Raw genomic sequence first — 23,242 nt, 5'->3', positions numbered from 1 at the left:
AAAATCGCCTGATTATTTCTATAAATACAAAAAAGGTGTTTAGTGAAATTTAATACCCATTCATTGTTTGAAAAACCAAACCGAACAATTATTAGCAAATAAGGAATAGAAGAAAAGCCCCTGAAAGTGAAAATGAATAGCTTATTAAAAATCTCTAGCTGCCATCATAGTTAATGATGACATATTGAAAGCATTGCCTTTAATATCAGAACTAAGTTAAGAATATTTGCTATTATCATGTCAATTTATCAATTTATTGGTGGGTCCCTGTCAGCACACAGTAGGATAAAAGAAAGAAAACATTTGAAGATTGGCGAAGAAAATATACAATTGGCATTACTTGCAGACAATATGCATGTTCTAGAAACCCCAAAATTATGCAGATGAGAGAGTTTATTAGTAAGGTTGATGTATAAAAATATCTATATACATTTTCATTGGAGTAAACAGTGCAAATACATATTTTAAATGCCTTTTAAAAGCATCAAAATATACAAAGTGTATATAAATGTACTAGTATAAATATATATTGTTGCATATAATATATAACAGTATATATACAAATAAAATTTTTATATACATACAGATACAAAAATATACAAAGTAATCATTTTTGGAAAGACATGAAAAAAACCTATATTAATGAAAGATGAAACATGCTTATGGGAGTTCCAGTTGTGGCTCAGTGGTAATGAACCCAACCAGTATCCATGAGAACACAGGTTTGATCCCTGGCCCCGCTCAGTGGGATAACAATCCGGCATTGCCATGAGCTGTGGTGTGGGTCATAGGCATGGCTCGGGTCCTACGTTGCTGTGGCTGTGGCGTCGGCCAGCACGATTCAACCCCTAGCCTGGGAATTTCCATATGCCACAGGTGAGCCCCTAAAAAGCAAACAAACAAGCAAACAAAATGCTTATGAATTGGAAGTCTTAACCCTATAAAGACTGTTCATATTGGTTTAATATTGTAGAAAGGCAAATGATCTATGGATTCAGTGTAGTGCCAATAAGTACTCTGACAGGATATTTTGTGTGGAAGTTCTGGGAAGCAAGTTCACATTTATTTGGAAGTGTAAATAGCCAAGAATAGATATGACATTTCTGATGAAGGAAACTGAAACAAGACGTCTTTCCTCATCAACTACATGGAGTATTATTGGCTCAAGGATATAGACACATTGACCAAAGGAACAAAACAAAGAACTTAGAAATAGATTCCCACATATATGAAAAGTAATAACAGAGCTGATAGAGAAAGATCAGTTGAGAAATTATAGACTTCTCAATAAATAATCCTGGGATTATTGTTCATGCTTTTTAAGCAAATCATTGCCAGCAGCAAATAAATACACTTATATTATGTCCTTTCCTAAAACAAAAAACACAAGACACCTTGGTGTCTGCATCCTTCTTTAGCTGCTAATACATTTGTCCGATCCCTTTCACATCAAAACATTATTATTATTACTTTACATTTCAAATTTGTTAGTACAAGAAGAATTATTCATATTCAGTACCAAGAAATGTAAGTTAATGAATTTGAAAAGAAGAAAAAGTAAAATCCAAATAAATCAAGATTAAAGGAATAAGAATACTACAGTTAACATGTATTTATGAATATAATCCTTCTTTCTCCAGTATAAAGAAAGCTAAAAATCTAAAGACAAAAGGAAAAAAGTACTTATATGTAGAAGCACACTAAGACCTGGAAAATACAATTAAGAAGAAATTGATAGAACAAAACCTTTAAGAATTATCTGTGATGACTGTCTCCACTTTCCCATCTCAGGTTCTTTCTTCAACCCACTGGCATTAGACTTGCTTTTTCTACTATTTCATGGGCACTCTTGTTGTTAAGTTCACCAGCAGGTTTTTGGCCAAATCCATTAGTCAGTTTTCTACTTATGCTCTCATTTGACCGATCAGGAACATTGGATACAGATGGCCATTTCCTGGAACAATTTCTTGCCTCAGCTTTCAGGATGCTGGACCTCGTCCTTCTCTGGCCCTCCTCAGCCAGTTTTCTGGCTGCCTCTCCACTGCAGCTTCTCTAGATGTGGGCATCCCTGGAGATCGTTCCTTGGTCACCCACCTTCACCAGTCTACACACTCTCCTTAGTCTCCTTAGCTTACCTTAATTAATTTCTTGACTTCAAATGCAATTTATAGTCTGATGCCTCTCAGAACAAAATCTCCAGGAGTTCCCGTCGTGGCGTAGTGGTTAACGAATCCGACTAGGAACCATGAGGTTGCGGGTTCGGTCCCTGCCCTTGCTCAGTGGGTTAACGATCCGGCGTTGCCGTGAGCTGTGGTGTAGGTTGCAGACGAGGCTCGGATCCCGTGTTGCTGTGGCTCTGGCGTAGGCCGTGGCTGCAGCTCCGATTCACCCCTAGCCTGGGAACCTCCATATGCCGGGAGCAGCCCAAGAAATAGCAAAAAAAAAAAAAAAAAATCTCCAGATGAAATCTGTGTCTGGATCCTGAAGCTTACGTAACCAACTTCCTACTTATTTTCCTGGATGTCTAAAGGGCCTTTCCACCTGAATATGCCGTAAGCTGAAGTCTTAATTTCTCCCCCAATCCTGTCTCTCCACTCCTCTCTTTTCCCCATCATAGTATGTGAGATCATCCGGTGCTCCAGTGCTCAAAATGTAGGCCTTGTCTTTGTTTCCTGTCTCCCTTCACCTCCACAGAACGCATTACCCAACTCCACTGTACCTCCAAGACATGGTCTAAGTAACATCCCTTTTCTCCATTCTAACGGACACTGGTCTTCAGTATCCTGATAGTCTGGGCTTCTGCTTCCATTGTTGTCCCTGCACGATCCATTTTCTGATCCGTAGCCAGTGTGTCTTTTGCAAATACAAACCAGATGAGACTATGCTCAGAATCCTTCAGTGGCATCTCATTAGGCTTAGAATGAAGGTCTGACACTCAACTTGAGCTTTTAAAGCGGGACCTGATCACCTCTGCCTTCTTTTCAGGCACTGCCATTCTCCCTTTCATCTTCACTTGAATGGATTTTCTTAGCATTTAGATCTCAGCTAAAATGTCACCTGCGCAGAAAGGTCTTCTCCGAGCCGTCATTCCAAAGTAGCTTCCCAGACACTTTCACACATAACACCCTATTTTAATTAACCACACAGAGCATTATGTCATTTAATAACTTGCTTGTGATTTAAAATGTATTTATGTATGGGCAGACATATGTGTTGATTCCTTTATTAAAATGTGAGCTTCATGAGAACAGGGCATTTTCTACTTTCTTTGCTGCTACGTCTTCAGCACGCAAAACATCCAAAACCCCCTCTGACCTAGGGAAGATGTGCAGTAACAATTCATGTTGCATTATGACTGTATCATTGTCATATCTGGCCTTGCTGTATATTTGTGTTTTGTTACAGAGCTTTCTTTGTGTAGCAAATCAATGCATGTTAAAACAGCTATCAAAAAAACCCCAATATTTTAGAAATGGGAAGAGATATTAATTTTAACTGTCGCAAACTAAACTAGATTTTAATTGGATTACACATTGTCTCTAGTGGCTCTGACAGAGGCATGGTGAAAATGAATACGAACTTTGCTTTTTAATCATAGAGGCCAAGTCAATATTTTTAAAATAGAGAAAAAAAGTAGCTCAGGGCAGGAGCCAGGAAGAAACATTGTGTGATACTGATTGTGAACAGCTTTGGAACCAATGGAACTTCTGAGATTAAAAATATTTGACTACTGAATCCAAAACTTTAGTCGGTTATATTTTTGCCTGAGATTATTTTGCTAGGCAAGAAGAGCAGTTATTTGCCAAGGAAGGACAAAATTAAATTTAAAACATTCATGCATTATCAAAGAAACTTGGATATGAAACATTTTTTTGAACTGCATCCAGGCTGATACTCCCTACAGGTTCTTTTGTTTTTTCATGTTTTTATAATTTTTATTTTTTTTCCTTTATAGCTGGCTTACAGTGTTCTGTTTTCCACTGTACAGCATGGTGACCCAATTACACATACATATATACATTCTTTTTTCTCACAGTATCATGCTCCATCATAAGTGACCAGACAGTTTCCAGTGCTACACAGCAGGATCTGCTAATCCATTGCTAATCCATTCCAAAGGCAGTAGTCTGCAGGTTCTTAGTTTCAAGTTGTTTTAGCCCATCTAGAATAAGTATGAGCCCACTAGCTGTAGCTTTAACACTATCAGTGAATTAGCTTAAACACAAAAAGTTCATTTTTATGTCAAAAAGGTAATATTATTACAATGTAGAAATTCTAGAAAAAAATATAGAGTGTTTAAAATTTTCACTGTATAAAATGTTAGTATTATTGTGAATTTTTTCTCTGCATATTATTTTCATTTTAATTTATGGGTAGATAAAACATTCATATAATTTCAAAATCAAAACTGTATTAAATGTTTACATCAAAGAGTCTCACTTTCCATCCATCCTTATTCTCCCCTGCATACACACACACACACACACACACACACACACACACACTTACCTTTTTTTGGCCACACCCAAATCATGCAGAAGTTCCAGGGATCTAACCTGTGCCACCGCTGCTACAGTGACAATGCAGGATCCTCAACCCACTGCCCCGCGAGCAAACTCTGATAAATACTTTTAAAATTGAAGTATAGTTGATAAACAATATTATGTTAGTTTCAGGGTCCAGTATGATGGTTTACTATTTTTATAGGTTATACTCCATTATTCTAAAGTATTGGCTATATTCCCTGTGTTGCATAGAATATCCTTGTAGCTTATTTATTTTATACACAGTAGTTGGTGCCACTTAGTCTCCTACCTCTGTCCTCTCTCTCCCACTTCCCTCTTCCCACCGATAACCACTAGTTTGTTCTCTATATCTGTGAGTCTGTTTCTGTTGTGTTATATGCATTCATTTGTTTTATTGTTTGGATTCCACATGCAGGTGATAACATATAGTATTTGTCTTTCTCTGTCTCATTAATTTCACTAAGCAAAATATGCTCCAGGTCCATCCATGTTCTTGCAAGTGGCAAAATTTCCTTCTTTCCTATAACTGAGTAGCATTCCATTGTGTGTGTGTGTGTGTGTGTGTGCACACGCACGTAACATCTTCTTTATCCATTCATCTGTTGGTGGACACTTCGGCTGCTGTCATATCTTGGGATTTGTAAATAATGCTGCTGTGAACATTGGGTGCATATATATGGATAACTATTTTGATTAGTGTCATATATTCTTCCCATGATTTTTATGTGAGTAAAGGCAAATATATGTTCTTATTTTTCTTACTTAAAATATAGCATAATGAATCCTTGTCTAAATCAAGATATCCTTCCTTCTCTTTATAATCTATCCCGTAGAGAGCTATGAACATATCTATTCACATATATGTTCTTTAACAGGTACAGCTGATTTTATTTTTACAGCTTTATAATATTCCATGACACAGATTGTGTCATTGTTTATTTACCCAATTTTTCCTTGATGGACACTTTGGTCATTTCCAACCCTATTATTACAAACAATGCTGTTTTTAATGCAAATTATCTTGCAAATAAGCTATCTCTTATGTGTGGGGGTGTGATAAATAGTACCAATGTGCCTTCCCTACAAATTTTTCCCTCCTACCACCAGTATATGAGAGTATTGTTTTCCTTAGCAATAGAATATGGTGTCAGACTTTTGTAATTTTATGAAAGCATAGTATCTTTACAGAAATACATATCACACTGTATTTACAATTTCAGCACTAAATTTTAAGGATTATATAGAACAAAATTAACTGTAGGTCAAAGAGGTAGGGAAATGCCAAGAAAAGTAGGTGCCCAGTAAGTCTAAGGAGATTTTTTTTTAAGTTCAGAATGTCAAAAAGAGCTGTGTATTTTTGTCCTAGGTGCCTTTTCCTGAAAATGACCTTTTTTTCCTCCCAGTTAATTTTTTCAATTTTAAAATTCAAATATATGGAACGTTCTTATACTAACTAGAAAGTAGCTTTACTTGGATGTTAAAAAACTAGCAAGATCATTTTATTCAGCATCCGGTTTATTTTGGTATATAGATTTATCTGCTAAAACAGTTTCTTTCGAGCTTAAACCTAGGTCCTTTCCATTTTATCTTTTACACACACGAATGGTTTATTAGGTAATTAAGGTAAAGGGTTAAATGGAAGTTTTAATTATTATCAGCTTCCTGGTCCATTGATAGCGGCTTATTGGATCCTTCTCTTTAGGGTTCCAGATTTTCCTATAATAAACACTACATAATTATGACTGTTTTTGCTCTTTATGTTTCTTTTTCACAATGAGACATAAACTCTAAGACTCTTTTTCCCTGTCTCGTCTACTGCTATAGGCTCTGCTTTGAAACTTTGGCATTTAGCACCCCCTGAGCAGCTGACATTTCTTTTTCTAACTGAGAAATAACGAATGTGGTAAAATAGCACATCCTGTTGCACGTGAACTAAAAGATCAAGGTCCCGGTAATTAGTTGAGAGGGGTTAGCAGTTGAACTCAGTCATTTCGAAATACGGACTCCTAACCTTGCCACAGGTAGTCTGTCCTAGGATTCCGAGGAAGTGAAGTGACCCTGGTGTAATTAATTCTTCCTGTTGAGAGTGGGGGGTTGGGTGAGGAGGCATTTCTTTGGCTCCCGCCTATTTGAGTGCCTTGCACACTGTGGATTCTCCCCGAAATCACTGGCTAAAATTTAGGTACCGCTTACTAGCTCTTGAGAATTAGCAGTGGATTTTTTTTTTTTTTTCAAAATGTCATCTTGCTTATAAGCCCCTCCCTAGGGGTCCTTGGAGACTTTATCTCAAAGTCTTTGTATGTATGAGTTTCCTTTGGCTGCTATAACACATCACCACAAACTCAGTGGTGTAAAACAGCAGAAATGTATTCTCTCCTAGTTCTGGAGTTCAGAAGTCCAGACTCAAGGCAGGGCTGGATTCTCTTCAGAGGCTCAAGGATGGAGCTATGCCAGCTTCGGAGGACAGTCAGCATTTCTTGTAACTGTCATTCGAATCGCTGCCTCCCCTCCACATCACCTCTCCTCTGTGTGTGCACCAACTCTCCCTCTGTCTAGCTCTTACAAAGGCGCTTCTGACTGGATTTAAGGTCCCCTAGAAAATCCAGGACAGCTCTCTGCTAAGATCCTTAACTTAATCGTATCTGCAGAGACCCTTTGTCCTGATAGGGTAGCACTTCCAGGTTCCAGAGATTAGGACTTGATGTCTTTGGGTGACCAGTATTCAGAGTATTGTGCCACATCTAGATGTGTTCTAGAACTCTCTTCCACAGTCCTTGCAAGGCAGAAGGACTGGCTTTGAGATTCCAAAATGCTCCTATCCAACCCTGCTTTCTACTGTCATTTTCTTCGCTTTAAAAATATATTTGTGTGTTTTTTCTTAGAACACAGTGATATGTGCTCATGATTTTAAATTTTCAAAAAGTAAGAAAAACTGACAAAGTAGAAATTATCTATGACCTGACTATTCAAAGGTAATCTATATTAACATTCCATTTTTTTCCCCCAAGTATTTTGGCATCCTCAACACATAGTACATACTAAATATATATTTGATGCAAAAACAGGTGAGTGAATGAACCAGTGAATCACATTGCAGCTATCTAGCATACAAAGGACACTGATTAGAAGGTCTCATTGTAGCTCAGTGGGTTAAGAACCCAACATGGTGCCCATGAGAATGCAGGTTTGATCTCTGGCATTGCTCAGTGGGTTAAGGATCCATCATTGCCACAAGCTGTGGCATAGGTCACAGATGCGACTTGGACCCATTGTTGCTGTGGCTGTGGCTGTGGCTAGCAGCTGCAGCTCTGATTCAACCCCTAGCCTGAGAACTTCCATGTTCTGCAGGTGCAGCCAAAAAAAAAAAAAAAAAAAAAAAAGAAAAAGAAAAGGAGTGACTATTACAGCTGTAGTTGTACCTCTACACATGATGTTTTAGAAGCTTAAAATGTACAGCAGCATGCTGGCACATAGCAAGTCTCTAACTGTAATAATTCAGGATGGAAAGAGGAGATTTCACACTGAAGGGAAGAATTTGGAGCAGAAATTGTTGGGGGATGAATTTTGTGCCAATATTGGGATCATTTTTCTTCCAATTACAGTCTTTCAAAATGTCATAGGGCACCTTAAGAAAGGTAGGGAGCTATGGTGGGCAAATTCTGGATGTCCATGGTATTGCGAGGGGACTCGTCTATTAGATAAGCATGAGAAAAGTAACTTCTGAAGTCTCCATCCACTTTGAGAGCGTAATTACCAAAGTTTGGGTTTAGGATAATGATGCCTTCCTTTCCCACATTTCCAGTCTGTTTCTGCCCAACCCCCCTTCTGTCATCAAGGAATTTCTCCATGGGCCAATGCATTAAGGACTTGTAGACCTAAATTAGGAGTGACCCAGATGTATCAAGGATGATGATATTTGTGTTCTAGGGACAGTGTCCATATAGAAGGACTCCATCGGGGAAGAAATTCATGAACTTCCTCGGTCCTGTCCAGGGGGCAGTTCACATGGGGTGAGGGATCTTTGTGTCTAAAAGCAAAGATTTTTTTTCTGTAACAATGAATGGCTGTCCTTTAGCCTCCTAGGATCTGAACATATATAATAATGTTACACAAATGCCATTTAAAAATTAAATTCAAAACCCAGAATGGCAGTGCTTCTCAAGTGCTTTATAATATAAAGCATCAAGATGAGACATCCGTATAGAGAAATTATTTGTATTTATTCAGTAATTATAAAATACTCTCATGCCATGAGGCTTATCATTATTAATTTAAATATGATTTGGAAACATTGCGTGTTGTTCTTGCTTTTATGTGTTTTATTAGCCAAGGAAAAATAGTCTATTCCACAGAGTGTACAGCTTAATTAATATTATGTTGTTTTTTCCATAAGATAATTTGTAACAATGCTTAGGTCAGTGTTCTCCAAATGGTTTGCACATAGACGTGCTTTGATAGATCCTGAATTTGTACCAATTTGCAAGTCTCCCCTTTTCTCTCCCTGGCAGCACCCCAGAAATCAGCCTATTAAAGAGGCTAATAAGAAACTTGATCGCAATTTATAAAACTTTTTCAAAACTGCTGTAAGTAGTAGTAATTGAGTAGAAATAGGAACATGAACCAGGTTAATAAGTAACGCAAATTAAGTGTTTGGAATCTACCGTGGCAGACTCTCTGTTAGGTGTTCCCTGAGCTTCATTTCCCTCATGTATTAAATGAGAAATACAACAGAGTCTCTGGGCAAATTGATGACATAAGTAGCCTACACATTTGCTTAGCGAAGTAATAAATGGTCAAGAAATGTTAGCAATCATCATTAGCAACATCGTTCTGCTACGCCGTTTGTTATTCTGATTGTTAATTAGAGGTTTATTTGTTTTAATTTAGTCTTACAGACATGGTAGTAAAAACTGACTTCAGTTTTCTAATTGGTTTATCTCCCTGTTCACTCAACTAGATGATTATAGCAGATTTATATTGAACCTTTATGAGAAGCAGCTCATTATTTGGAGATCAGCAAAATATGGACCCAAAATAGCTTTGAGGGTTCTGGTGTTTAAGGCAGACATTTTGATATTAAAAACAGCTAAAAATACCATGTACTTGGCATTTTTCTACAAACTGCCCATATGTTAGTTCAGAGGAATGACCTGGGTTCTCTGATTACCCCATTTAAGGATGAAGAACATGAGAGATGGAGAGGATGCGTATCTTGGCTGAAGTCACTTGGCTAATGGGTGGGGAAGTGGGAATCTGAACCTGGTAGTTTAACTCCAGGGTTAAGTAAATAGATTTACTTAGCAGACTTCATTGTCATTGGTTGATTGGGATATGGCTGGAGCACTTGTGGATACAACGTTACATCTTTTGTAAGCATATAGTATCCTGTTCCCTTTTCATAACAGGGACTAATCTGTAGTAGGTTTTTTGGTTTGTTTGTTTGTTTGTTTTTTGGTCTTTTTGCCTTTTTTCAGGCCGCTCCCATGGCATATGGAGGTTCCCAGACTAGGGGTCTAATCAGGGCTGTAGATGCTGGCCTACGCCAGAGCCGCAGCAACTTGGGATCTGAGCTGTGTCTGCAACCTACACCACAGCTCATGGCAACGCCGGATCCTTAACCCACTGAGCAAGGCCGGGGATCGAACCCGCAACCTCATGGTTCCTAGTCAGAGTCATTAACCATTGTGCCACAATGGGAACTGCTCTATTAGGTTGTTGTTGTTGTTGTTGTTTTATTCCATTTTCTGCCTTCCCAGAGTGGTTCTCATGGAAGTACAAGGATGCTATTGGACTTCCTGACCGCTACATCCTATGCGCCTAGGACAGGGCCTGGCCCAGGCTACGTGTTATTAAATAACTATTTGTTGAAGAACTTCATGAAGTTACTTGCTACAAAGAAGAAAAATTAAACCAATCTACTCTATTAAAACCTACTCTATTTTTACTGTAATAAAAATTATTGAGTAATATTTATTTCATCTTGATCTCATTTTCAGACCTCTCTCTAGTCACATTAAAAATGCACCAATGTGGGATGTTCTCTTGTGGTGCAGCCAGTTAAGAATCTGGAGTTGCTGTAGCTGTGGCGCAGGTCACAACTGCAGTGCAGGTTTGATCCCCGGCCTGGGAACTTCCACATGCTGTGAATGCAGCCAAAAAGAAAAAAGAAAAAAAAAAGAACACATGTATATCAAACGGAGTCTTTGCCTTTTTCCTTGTGATGCTCATGATCATTTTTCATGCTGGGGAGAAAAAATCCCATCATGGTGCTGTTAAAATAACAAAGCTACTGCACATGCATACATTTTTTCCAATCCAAATCCAAGAGAATAAGATCACCATGCGTATTTTCAACAGCATTTTGCCTTACTCTAATATCTTGTGGTTTTGGCTCAGTGATCTGATATTCACTAGAGATGAGCTTCTTTTCTAAAAGCAATTTTAGCTACAAAAAATATTAGTATGGTTCTGAATTATGTTTCTTTTGGCAGATCTTAGCTGTCATCTATAAAAGATTTTGTTGAACATATTATCCCATTTTGGAGTTTTAAAGATTCTTTATAAAAGAGATATTCCCTGTGGGGTGAACAATAAGTATACTTCCATTCTAAATATGCTGATTAACTGTTGCCGTGTAATTACTGCCGTATGTAGTGAACTCCTATCAAAAAGATTACATTCCCTTTTGGAACATGAGCCCCTCCCCTCTTGTCATCCAAAATTAGCAGTGACATATCCTGAACATCATGGGTTAATATGCCCTTAAAAAACTCAAGAATATTTGTACCCTGGCTGTTTTGTCACTCAAGAGCCCCAGCAAGAAATTGATGACTCTGCCTCAAAAGGTATAATTGAAGCATGTGTGATATCCCTTTGTTATTTCATTTACAAAGTGTTGGAAAGGCTAATGGAAAACCTCAGACAGTGAAAAGACCCTGGGGTTAAGCACAGGGAGGACCCCATTCCCACTCTGGCCTATTGGAACCTGGAGAAGCCTGTAGGTTTAGAAGATGTGGAGGAAGGTAGTCAAAGCAACTTGGGTAAATTGCTGCCTACATGGACAGAGACAGGTCAGTGGTTTCTTAGGCCTGACTCTGGTGGCCTTCTGACCTCCTGCTGTGGCCTCTCAAACCCCACCTGAAGCCAGAGATCAAGAAAGCCTGGTTTATGCAATTTGTGGAGATTAGTTTTCTGGTTTACACAGTGGAGCAATGGGGGATAGATGCTCTGGGGGGCAATTACCCAGCATAGCTACTAACAGAAATTAAAGGATAGCACATAGCTTAGGCTGAAGTGCACAGGCTTTGTGGAATTTGAATCTTCCTAACACCCCATTTCTTTCTTTCTTTCTCTCTTTCTCTCTTTCTCTCTCTCTTTCTCTCTCTCTCTCTCTCTCTCTCTCTCTCTCTCTCTCTCTCTCTCTCTCTCTCTTTCTTTTTGCTTTTTAGGGCTGCACCTGCAACATAAGGAGGTTCCCAGGCTAGGGGTTGAACTGGAGCTGGAGCTGCTGGCCTACACCACAGCCACAGCAACACAGGATCCAAGCCTCATCTGCAGCCTACACCACAGCTCACAGCAACACCAGATCCTTAACCGGCTGAGGGAGGCCAGGGATTGAACCTGCAACCTCATGGTTCCTAGTAGGAAATTTTACTCCCTGGAGGAGGAAAATGGAGGCAGTACCTTCAACACCTCACCTCCTAAGTCATGGAGGAGAGGAGGGGCCCTTCTAACTTCTAATTCCTTGGGTTTTAATTAGGGATTGTTAGACTTTATCACTCCAAGCCCAGAAGGAGGGACAGGTCTGATGACTATTATTTTCTGTGCCAAAATAGGTAGGATGAAATTGTGTAAGATATTTGAGCTAAATATTGCTTCAAGCTGGGAAAATAGACAACATAATATAGTGGACAAAAGTGTAGGCTATTGAATCCAGCATGCTTGGTTTTGAATATGGATTCTACAACACAAATGGTACTCTTTCACTCAACAGTACTCTCTTTTATTTATTTTTATTTTTATTTTTTTTAGTATTAACCTTGTGCCAGGAAAAATACTAGACACTGGCAGTGAATTAGGGTACAAAATACACATCATATTTTCTCTCTCATAGTTTATTGTTGGTGATAGACATTAATCAAATAACATAATTATATACAGTGGTGAATCAATCTAAGGGAAATTCTGGAAGTTATGCAAGTGTATTTTAGATGTAGTCAGTCTGAAAAATAGGCATAAAACAACCAGAGAAAGAATGTAGTCCTCAGGTAAATGAGAACGTGATGCCGTTTATAGAAGGGCAGTTAACTGGATCATAGAAAGCATTGACAGTGTGAGAGTGGAAAAATTAGTTTAAGACTTGTAGGTGGAGCCAGATCCCCCAGAGCTTTATTCTAAGACAAAGGAAAGCCATTGAAGCTGCTTGAGCAGGAAAATTGCAAGATCCAATCTCTGTTTCCAAAGATCACTCTGATCACAGTAAGAGGGGAAGAGGGGTTATAATGTGTTCCAGTACTGGGAGGAATTCAGGAAAGGGGTATTCTAAGCATCCCAGATGAGAGGAGATGATCCCTCGGACGAGGGAGTGGTGGTAGGAGAGACGCAGCAGAGATAATGACTCCTGCATTTTTGGCTTTAATAACTGATTGGAGGATGGTGCTGAGTTAGGCAATCTATAAACATGACCTGAATTAATAGCATTTTAATTGGACCAAGTTTGGTTAAGAAGCGTTGGAGATCTCCAAATGGAAATGTCAGAGAGGCTCTTGGTTATGAAGGTCTGGAGGTCGGAGAGTCCTGGGTTTGAAATATTCATTGATACTCAATAGCTTGTAGTTGCTTATTAGAGTCATAGGCACGGATGAGATCGCTTGGAGAATGAGTGTCTAAAATCAGAAGAGGAGGAATTATTGGATTAATATTTAAAGTCTCTGAGAGCCACAAAAAAGACTCAGGGACAGAAAAGAGGAAAACCTGGAGAAAACAAGGCATCCAAGAAAGAAGGCACTTCAGAAAAGAGTGGTTAAGAGTGCTGAATCGTGCTGACTTCCTAAGAAGTCAGGGTCATTGAGGATTGAAGATTGTTAAGCAAGCAGCTTGTGAGAGTCGTGTAATTGGATTTATGAGTGCACAGACCAAGCTGTAGTGGATCCATCTGAGGATACAGATTCAGTGTAGACAACTCTTTGCTAGGCAAGAAAAAAAAGGAAAGGAGAGCTGGAGAGGGAGGTGGAGTTAAAGTCACTTTTAAAAAGAATCAACTTCTAAACATGTCTCAGTACTGAAGGAAATGATCTAAAAAAGAGAAGGAAATTTAACAGAAAAGAGAGGGCAGATAATCAAGAGAAGGCTATGGCAGCATTGGCTAAGTTACTGAGCGCCTCTGCCTTGGTTTTCACAGCTATAAAGTGGGGGAAACAATACCTACCTTCTAAGATTATTCTAAAACCTAGATAATATGGTGTTGGCTGGATGCTCAGTACGATTTTTGGCGTACAGAATGTACTTAATAAATTGATGCTTAAAGTGAACTCGGTACCTAAACACAGAGTTTGTTTTGTACATATCAGATGCTCAACGAATATTTGTTGAATGTGGAATGAATGTGATGCTGTTCCATGAGTTTTGGTTAGATGGGGATGTAAATGAGTCTGATGCACATGACTGTGTACTAGGTTATACATGCACGTTGGGTGTCTACTGATGATGACAATGACCTGTGTACTAGGTTATACATGCACATTGGGTGTCTACTGATGATGACAATGACCTGTGTACTAGGTTATACATGCACGTTGGGTGTCTACTGATGATGACAATGACCTGTGTACTAGGTTATACATGCACGTTGGGTGTCTACTGATGATGACAATGACCTGTGTACTAGGTTATACATGCACGTTGGGTGTCTACTGATGATGACAATGACGATATTATTCAGTATTTGCCAGCTGAAGATGTTGATGTTTAGGGCATTTGTGTTCACAGGGTACTATTTTTCTGCCTGGAAATAGAGTCCTTGAACATCCCTGCAATGAAGAGAGCCCAGGGAAGTTCCTTTTTGAAGTAGTTCCAGGTAAGATACCTTTTTGGTTTGATTCCGTTATTGTCATTCCATGTTGGTAAAGGTGAAGACAGGTCAGACAGCCATGACTCTTCTTGAGTCATGACTAAGAACATCAATTTGAGGAGGCAGGTGTCAAATTTGGTTCGTGTTGACACAGACCATGAATCCCGGATTGTACCGTAGTAGAAATGAACATGTCCATGCATAGACGTGGCCACATGACGGGTAGATGGCCAATTGCCCATGAGACTCCAGAGTTGACCAGAAGTCATGACGCAGCATTTGTAAGGGACTGTTGGAGGAGAAGGTGGTTTTACAGGGCTCTCGTGATGTGGAATTTGACCCGGTGTTACAGGTGGAATGCCCTGCTCAGCTGATTCACTGTCGTATTTCCTCACAAAGCTGCATCTTTAGGGAAGCTTTGCAATAAAAACAAAACAAAAACCTCCCTCCATGACCCACCAAGTATTGTAGTTCTGTACCTCAGCTTTGCTCACAACCAACCGCTTCCACATGTTTGGCTTATAGCTGGAGGACGACGTCTCTGCCAAGGCATCAGATCCTGCAGCTACATGTCTTCAACATCTGTTCATTTATTTTTTTTCGTCATCTGCATCCACCCCTCTCAGAGTACCTGACCTTCACTTACATCTTTAACTCACCCAGCCACACTTTCTTCGAGGCTGTGGTCCACTTCTTTGATCAGCCCTTCAGCCCTTCTTTAGCACTTCGTGCAAGAAAAAGGAGTTAGGCATGTGGTTTTTACAGCTTTGGCTCTCGCTGACCCAATGAATGTGATATTGACAGCGATTCAATCACAGTCTAGGGGTGAGTGTGAATTCATTTGGGTGACTCATATGCATTGCATATCCCTAATGCTGGTGCACAGGCAGTCAATAAAACATTTTCCCCAGATTCATAAATGCTGGGAATCTAAAATGTGAAAGCATAGTTTTCCCCCTCAATGAAAACAGCTGTAGCTGAGTTCATCTGGCTCAGGATGGAATCCATGACTAAATGTTAATTCATGCAGCTGAAGTGCAGAAAGGTTAGTCAGATGCGCCGTGTTATTTGTTTCCCCCTCGGGCAAACATATTGTAAGGAACCTGAATCTTGTTTGCCCTATTAAAATCTTTTTATACTTACTTCTTGGTGGAATACCCTGCATGGAACCAAATTCCAGATGTTGCAAAACCTTTGAAGTATCAGTAGAGGAAATTTCTTTCACTCTTTATTCTCAAACATGAGGCCCACTGGCTTAGAAATAAGCACGAGATTAAACTAACAGCTTTGATTCTTTATCTCCAATAATACAAAAGTTCTCCTTTCCAGTGCAATCTACTAAATGTATAAATATTTCATGTTTGGGTGATGATGTTCTGATATACAATGGATAGATACTGTCAAGACTGTTCTAGAAAGAGCTGTGTCTGCAAGCCCAGGAAGTCACAAAATCTCTTCTCTAAGGTTGCTCTTCTAGGGTATATGATTCGAATGAGGTGCTTGTGACATAATGGCCTTTGTTGAGCAAAGCTTAAGACGATGTGATGTGGAATCTGAAGATTGTCATTTCAAAAAAAAAGTTTTTTTTCTCAAGGAAGTTCAAGTGGGCTGCAGCAATTGTAGAAATAAACATACTATGCTCATAGTTTAACTGGCAAAGATGCTTCCTGAATCATTAATACAATATGTAGTAGCTTCTAAATTAGGTTTTATAATTCTGCACTATCTTACGGCATGATAAGAGAATTGTGCCAAATGCTTCTTAAAGAGGGAGTTGAAAACACACTACAACTGCATTGAGAATCCAGGGCTTGTGCTGTTAAACTTGGTCCTTGGGGCTTTCGTGGTGTGTCCCTCACATTAGGATGGAAATTCCAGGCAAACACTTCTGTATCTGTATGAGAATGTGGGAATCAGTATCACATGACTTTAGCCAGTTTTTGCAAGATTGGGATTATGTAAGATTTCACACGACCCATGATTTATCTTTGCAAGTGAGGCTAAGATAGTATTTTGTAATTATTCCAACTGTGTGGTGCTTGGATATGTGGCATCTGGAAAGTTCCAAAAGTGCTTTTGTTTGTCAGAAAGTGTAGCAGATGGGAAGGCCTGGAGAAAGGTGGCCATTGCCTTGTATACAACCTTCTGCAGGACTGCCAGCCGGTGGATCCTCTTAGTACATACTTATTCTACATTGGCGTTCTCTGTGGAATTTTCTCGATCACTTCTGAAAACCTACCCTGCAAATGGTACTTACATATACAACATGCTTCTGTCTTTTTTGACAAATACTTCAAGCCCAAATACCCACGGTATAGCAATGAATAAGCTTATATCCTTTAGTCTTACCTTTCCCATAATGATTTCCAGCAAAAATGGCAAATGCCTCCAGAAAGCTCTTTGCCAAATATTCTAATGCTATATATACATACACACATTTGCATATGGGTGCGTGTGTATTTGTGTATATGTAGTTATATATAACATACAAACATGTAATATAGATTTACATATATGTATCCATATGTGCTATATAGGTTAGGGTTCTTGTTTCATTTTTGTTTTTGCTTTAGTCTGAAATGTCCTATGAAATTAATAACCATGTGTAAATTTGAAAGAAAAACTAATATTTTTTCAATAGAACTGAGGGTTTCAGGTCTTTATACAGGACTTAATTACATTTGTTTGTATATTATATTTCTGTGCAAGTTTTAGGCCTTTCTCAAAAATCTATCTTAAAACTACCATAATTTAGGATTAATTTCTTATATAGACTACTACCCTATGACATGAATTGTCTCTCTGAATAATGTCATGAATTATAGCATTACACTGCAATTTTTTCCTTTTTATCTGCTTGTTATTCATACAGATGTTAGCCACATCAGCAAATTTGAAGACTTTGCTGTCAAACATGCCAAATTTTAGACTGGAGTGAACTTTTATGGCCAAGTGCTAAGCTTTGGGGGAAATGTGGCTGAGAAAGGAATGTTGGCAGACCTTTATTTAATGTGCAGTACTTGAAGAAAGAAAGTGTGTCCCTTTCTTTGCATCTCAAAATGTGTTCTATGCATGTTTCCCTTGTGATGTTAAAAAAAAATAATCCCTTTCTTAGAAGAATGGTCTACCAGAAGGAGAAGAAGAAATAGTGCTTCAGAGACAAAGATAGGTGAAAAGAGACAGACAAGGGAGGAGTTAAGTTAAGCCATGTGGCTCAGTGAGTTAAGGATCTGGCATGGTCACTGAAGTGGCATGGGTTCCATCCCTGGCTCGAGAACTTCTGCATGCTGCTGGCATGGCCCAAACAAAAAACAAAAGGAGAGAGAGAGAGAGACAAGGGCGCGTGTACTTTGAGGACTTAAATACCGCATCTTTCTTCTCATCACTGTATCCCTAACACCTAGCATAGTGTGATGCAAAGTTCCGAGTACTTATTGAAGTGTCTTTATTTACCAGGTTTATGGAGGAAACTCAACCATATGAAATGGGCTTATTGTTGGCAGTAACTCCTCCTGACTGCTGGGCTATGTTGAATGCTTATTTCCTGCTGTCGGGGGATCTCTCCACCTCCTGCTGCAGCAAAGACCTTTTTGTGGCTCTAGGGGCTGAAGTGGAGGATAACTCCTCACATCCTTTTCCTACCGCTCTGCCTTCCTGTCTGATGATGATACCAAAAGAAAGACGGACGAGGGTAGGCCTCTTCCTCTGCAGGAGTTCCCGCTGGGCTGCAGCGCCTGAGCGCTGATGGATTCTTGCATTCCTCTCCAAATGCTGCCTCTCCCCTGGGGCACACTGGCAGATGTCTTGATGTCCCTGGAACCGGAAATGCAGGTCGCAGGGTAGGAGTCTCCGCTCCGGGCGTGGTCCTGGCGGATGGCATGCCAGCCAGATGGCTCAAAGGCCAGCTGCTTGCTTTGTGCTTGCTCAGCTATGCGGACACTCATGTACCCTCACCTGCCACGGGAGGACACTGCAGGCTCGTTCACTGTCCCCGGCTCCCCCAAGCCGGCCGTCCCCCCCTTTCTCCATGAAGCATGAGCTGCACAGCCAGCAGGTTAGTGGCTTCACATCTCATGTGAGTTTTCAGCTTGGAGAAGGGCTGGGCGACAGTTTGCACCTCTGATTGGGTGAACGTCTCGCCTGTGCTTCCCTGACTTGTTCTGATGGTTGAGAGAAGTTCCTTTCTTTCCCCCCCTCAAAATAGTGTTTATCTTGAAAACTGTTCTATCCAAGGGGCACTTCCTCTTCTCTAGTCTTCCACTTGCAACCGTCAGGGGCAGGGAGATGGCATTTGGTTCCTTCTCTGAAATGCATTTTTTCCATAAGCTCTGGAGGGAAGTGGCCAGACACATCCTCTTCTGTCTTTGGGGCCACGCTTGTGGCCCATGGATGTTCCTGGGCCAGGGATCGAACCCGCGCCACAACAGCAACCCAAGCCACAGCAGTGACCATGCCAGATCCTTAGCTCACTGAGCCCCCAGGGAACTCCAGACAACCTCTATTTTTTTTTTTTCTTCCAATTCAGAATGCGATTTGTAGCACTTTTTTCTTCAGATTTAGATCTTGACAGCAATTTGAGGATAATGGAAATACAACATTTTAATCTCTGTCTATAATCTTAGATTGGATTCCAGGGACACATAATCTGATGGAGAATTCTGTTAGCATGTTTTTGAGGGAGTGCTTTCTGGAGCTATTTCATCTCTAAGGAAGTGAGGAAAGCAGGAGCGGGCAGAAGGAGAAGCTGGCCCACAGCGCTGTTGCAGCCAAGGTCCCGGCTATGCTCTAGGAACCAGCTTGTGTGTCCTGACCTCAGCTAGTCTAGCTGTCGATTGAGCAGAGGGAGACAAATAAACTCACCTGAAGCAGTTCCTTGTTGCCATGGAGAACAGTTTCCACCAGGGCCTCTGTGAGCCATCAGCAGCCAATATACCAGCCTCTGGGATCTAGACAGAGCCATACAGTATCCGCTACAGTATCCACAGCTCGATCGGTATCTAGCTTTCTCTATCTCAGACAATAGTCTAGGCTCTTTGCATGTATCCATGTATTCTCACCACTTTGTGATTTAATCCTCATTTCTATTATTATATCCACTTCCAGCTAAAGAAACTGAGGCACAGGGAGTTCCCGTGGGGCCTCAGTGGGTTAAGAACCTGACTGGTATCAAGGAGGATATGGGTTCAATCCCTGGCCTTGCTCAGGGGGTTAAGGATCCAGCATTGCCATGAGCTGTGGTTGGATTCCACATTGCTGTGGCTGTGGTGTAGGCCAGCAGCTGCAACTCTGATTTGACCCCTAGCCTGGGAACTACCTCATGTGGTACAGTTGCGGTCCTGAAAAAGTAAATAAATAAATAAATACATAAACAAACAAATAAACAAATAAACAAATAAATAAAAGAAACTGAGGTACAGAGAAGTCGTTTGATCCAGGTCAAACAGCTAACACTACCTAGTGAATGTAAGTGCAAATATATGTATATTTTATCACTGACTGACCTTTGTGAAGAGAAAGGTCTAAGAAATCAATATGTAATGTATATTAAACTTTATACATACATACATACATATACATGCATTCATATACATACAGGTTTAGTAGGTCTTCTAGCTTAAAAATATGAGCTATCAGAATATTAGGGGCTGGAACCTCGTTTCTGAAATATGAACACATGAACTGTTTTTATTCGTTGGAATTAAAATAGACTTGTATCTCTTCGTAGCTCCTCCATTAAGGATGGGAGTTTGGGCATGTGAGGTGAGAATAGACATTTTCATTTACCTTCAGCTATGTTTAAGCCTTTCGTTAACATAGCTCTGGATAAAGCTGTTCACTTAGAGTTCTTTTGACGGTATGTTCTACGGCCACAATGATGCTGTCATGAAAAAGTGGGGAGAAAACCACACTTGTCTGCAGTGACCTTCCTTACATGAGAATAACTGTGCCAAAGAGGCATCTGCACCTGTAATTTTTTCCTACAGAAAAATGTTACGTGCCAGAGTTCAGTTCTCTTCATGGCAGAACCCACGATGCTGAACTTGTCCCCACTTCTTCACAAACACCCTCCACACACTGACAAGGTGTCACTCATTGTCTAGCCCCCAACAAGCACACTCGATGCTGTTCCTTTGCTGGGAATCAGTCCACGGACCTGTGCAGGTGCTCTGCAGGCGGAGACCCCATGATGAGTTGCAAGAGCAATTACCACTATCCCAGAGGCTCGAAGTCCCATCTTGGCAGCGTGCCTCAAGTGAATAATAACCAGAACTTAGAGATACTCTTATCCTCTTCCTTCTCCGAGAAAAAGAAAAGAAGAGGTGAACACCCAAAATGAGGGATGAGAAATGAAGAGGCGGCTATGAGAACAAAGGGAAAAAAAGAGAGAAAATTTGAAGGATAATTTAAAGTGATTACCATCTGCCTGGAAATGAAATTAAACCCTTCAGCAAAAGAGAAGGTGTCATTTATCCCACCTTTAGCCAGGAATATACTCATTATTAATAATATCCTCTGACAGTTACATGTTACTTCTGTAAATTTTAATAAAAAGTGTTTCCATTCTAATTATTTTCCAGAAGGCTTTTCTGAGGCTAATTGAAAAGTTAGAAAACATAGGTGCCTAGAGAATCCGATAAATGTATCATGGATTTTTTTTTTTTTTTTTTTTTGCCAGAGAAAAGGCATATACCTACCAAAATCACAAGTACTTGGGGGCTCCAGAGATTCCCTGAAACTTCAAAAACTGTCATTTAAATTGAGGGACCAGGGACTTTGTTAGTCTCTCTATCTCCATCTCTATATTTATCTATTTATCTCTGTTTCTAGGCATCATCTATGTCATCTACATTCATACTGCATAAATATGACAAGCTTTTCTATTATTTGTAATTATGTGGTATACTAATGATCAGTTTTTTACTTTTTCTGCCCTGATTCAGTTTTTGTTTTTGTTTTTTTTTCTGGCGCAATGCTTGTGTAACTCTGCAGCCCTGTTTTGTGCATTTACAAAAACATTTTCTGGATAGAACATTTCATGCCTCCGGAGGCTGTAAAAATTTTAATTTACCAAAACTTGAACCTACTAAGATGGTCAGTGCAGCTGTGCTATATAATAGGTCATCTGAGAATAGATAGTTCTGAGAGAGCTTCGCGGGTGTCTCTGAGAAAAACAAAAGCATAGCCAATTTTTGAGATAATTATGAGACATCAGCAATGAAAGTTCATCATCCGTGTCTGTATGTGCAGGTCTTTCTAGGATGATCAAATAATGTAATTGGATAAGTTCATTTGCTGTCATTGAAACATGGAAATCAGTATTGGTACCTATTTTACATGAAAAGGCGGTGATTTTTTAGTGGTGTTTTAGCATAGAAGTCGGTCATTCTTGATCACTGGTTAAATATGCTACTAAGGCATTGTGTTTAACAGCATGCTCTTTATCTTCATGTTACCCTTTTGTGTTATTACTGTAAGTTGAAATCCATGTAATTATATTTGTTCCCCAAAGGCAACTAGGACAATTTCTTTTTTTGTCTGCCTAACTCTGTAGGCAGCTTGTATTTTTTCCCCTTTGCTTGGTTAATGTGTGCAAATCATTTAGAGAATGTGAGTAGGAATTGTTTATGGTATGAAAACGTAATTCTATATACACAAGTAGTTCAGAACATGACTTAAATAAATGCATTGAAAATCAGCATGTTTTAGCTGCTGTGTATTCTTCTATATATAAAAAAAGTGTTTGAGATGTTTGCCTCTAAATTCCCGTCCTACTTAAAAATGCCTTAAAATGTATATTTAAAAGAGGCTATTAAAATGGTACAAAGGGCATTTAAAAATGTTTGTAATCTCTTGAAATTCCACTATTGCCATGTCAACCCAAAAATATTTGGAACATTTATAAACCAATCATGATATCCCACTTATGAGAAGTGTCCACATGAAGAGTTCTCTCTTAGGGTATTTGTAGATATGTTGGTCTATTCACATTCAATTCTATCATTTATTTTATGTGCTAGATCAGGGGTCAGAAAACATTTTCTGGAAAGAAGCAGAGAATAAATATTTTAGGTTTTGTAGGCCATAAAGTCTCTGTTACAACTGCTTACCTCTACCCTTGTAGCATATACAGATGCTATGGCTGCGTTCCAATAAAACTTTATTAATGGGTACTGACATCTGTATTTTATGTAATGTTCAAATATCAAGAAATATTAGGAGATCCTGTCGTGGCTTAGCAGAAACGGATCTGACTAGTATCCATGAGGGCACAGGTTCAATCCTTGGCCTCGCTCAATGGGTTAAGGATCCAGCTTTGCCTTGAGCTGTGGTGTAGGTTGCAGACTCAGCTCTCAGATCCCTTGTTGCTATGGCTGTGGTGGCTAGAGTTCTGACTGGATGTCGAGCCTGGGAACCTCCATATGCCATGGGTGCAGCCCTTAAAAAAAAAAAAGAAAGAAACATTATTCTACTTTTGATTTTTTCCCCCAATATCCTAAAAATAGAAAAAATAGATAGTGAGCCAGATTTGGCTATGGACCATAGGTTGTCAACCCCTGTGCTAGATTAAAAAAAGAAAACCTATGAAAAGGTGGCCGAGGATACTATTATAAATCACTAATCCTCACTGGTGCCACCAGAGCCAGAA

General features: G+C 39.6%; 1 protein-coding gene across 7 annotated transcripts in view; it reads left to right on the top strand.

Moving 5' to 3' along the window:
- ARHGAP24 (Rho GTPase activating protein 24) overlaps window positions 1-23,242 on the top strand; it is a 744,099-nt gene that overhangs the window by 472,111 nt on the left and 248,746 nt on the right. For all 7 annotated transcript variants that reach the window (XM_021100782.1, XM_021100783.1, XM_021100785.1 and 4 more), the window contains exon 3: window positions 14,514-14,601. In XM_021100782.1, coding sequence (XP_020956441.1) covers window positions 14,514-14,601 — 88 coding nt within the window. The remainder of the gene's footprint in view (window positions 1-14,513; window positions 14,602-23,242) is intronic.

Source organism: Sus scrofa, chromosome 8 (assembly GCF_000003025.6).
Source record: "Sus scrofa isolate TJ Tabasco breed Duroc chromosome 8, Sscrofa11.1, whole genome shotgun sequence".
NCBI lineage: Eukaryota > Metazoa > Chordata > Mammalia > Artiodactyla > Suidae > Sus > Sus scrofa.
The sequence above is the reverse complement of the archived record's forward strand: the minus strand, read 5'-3'. Positions and strand labels throughout refer to the sequence as shown.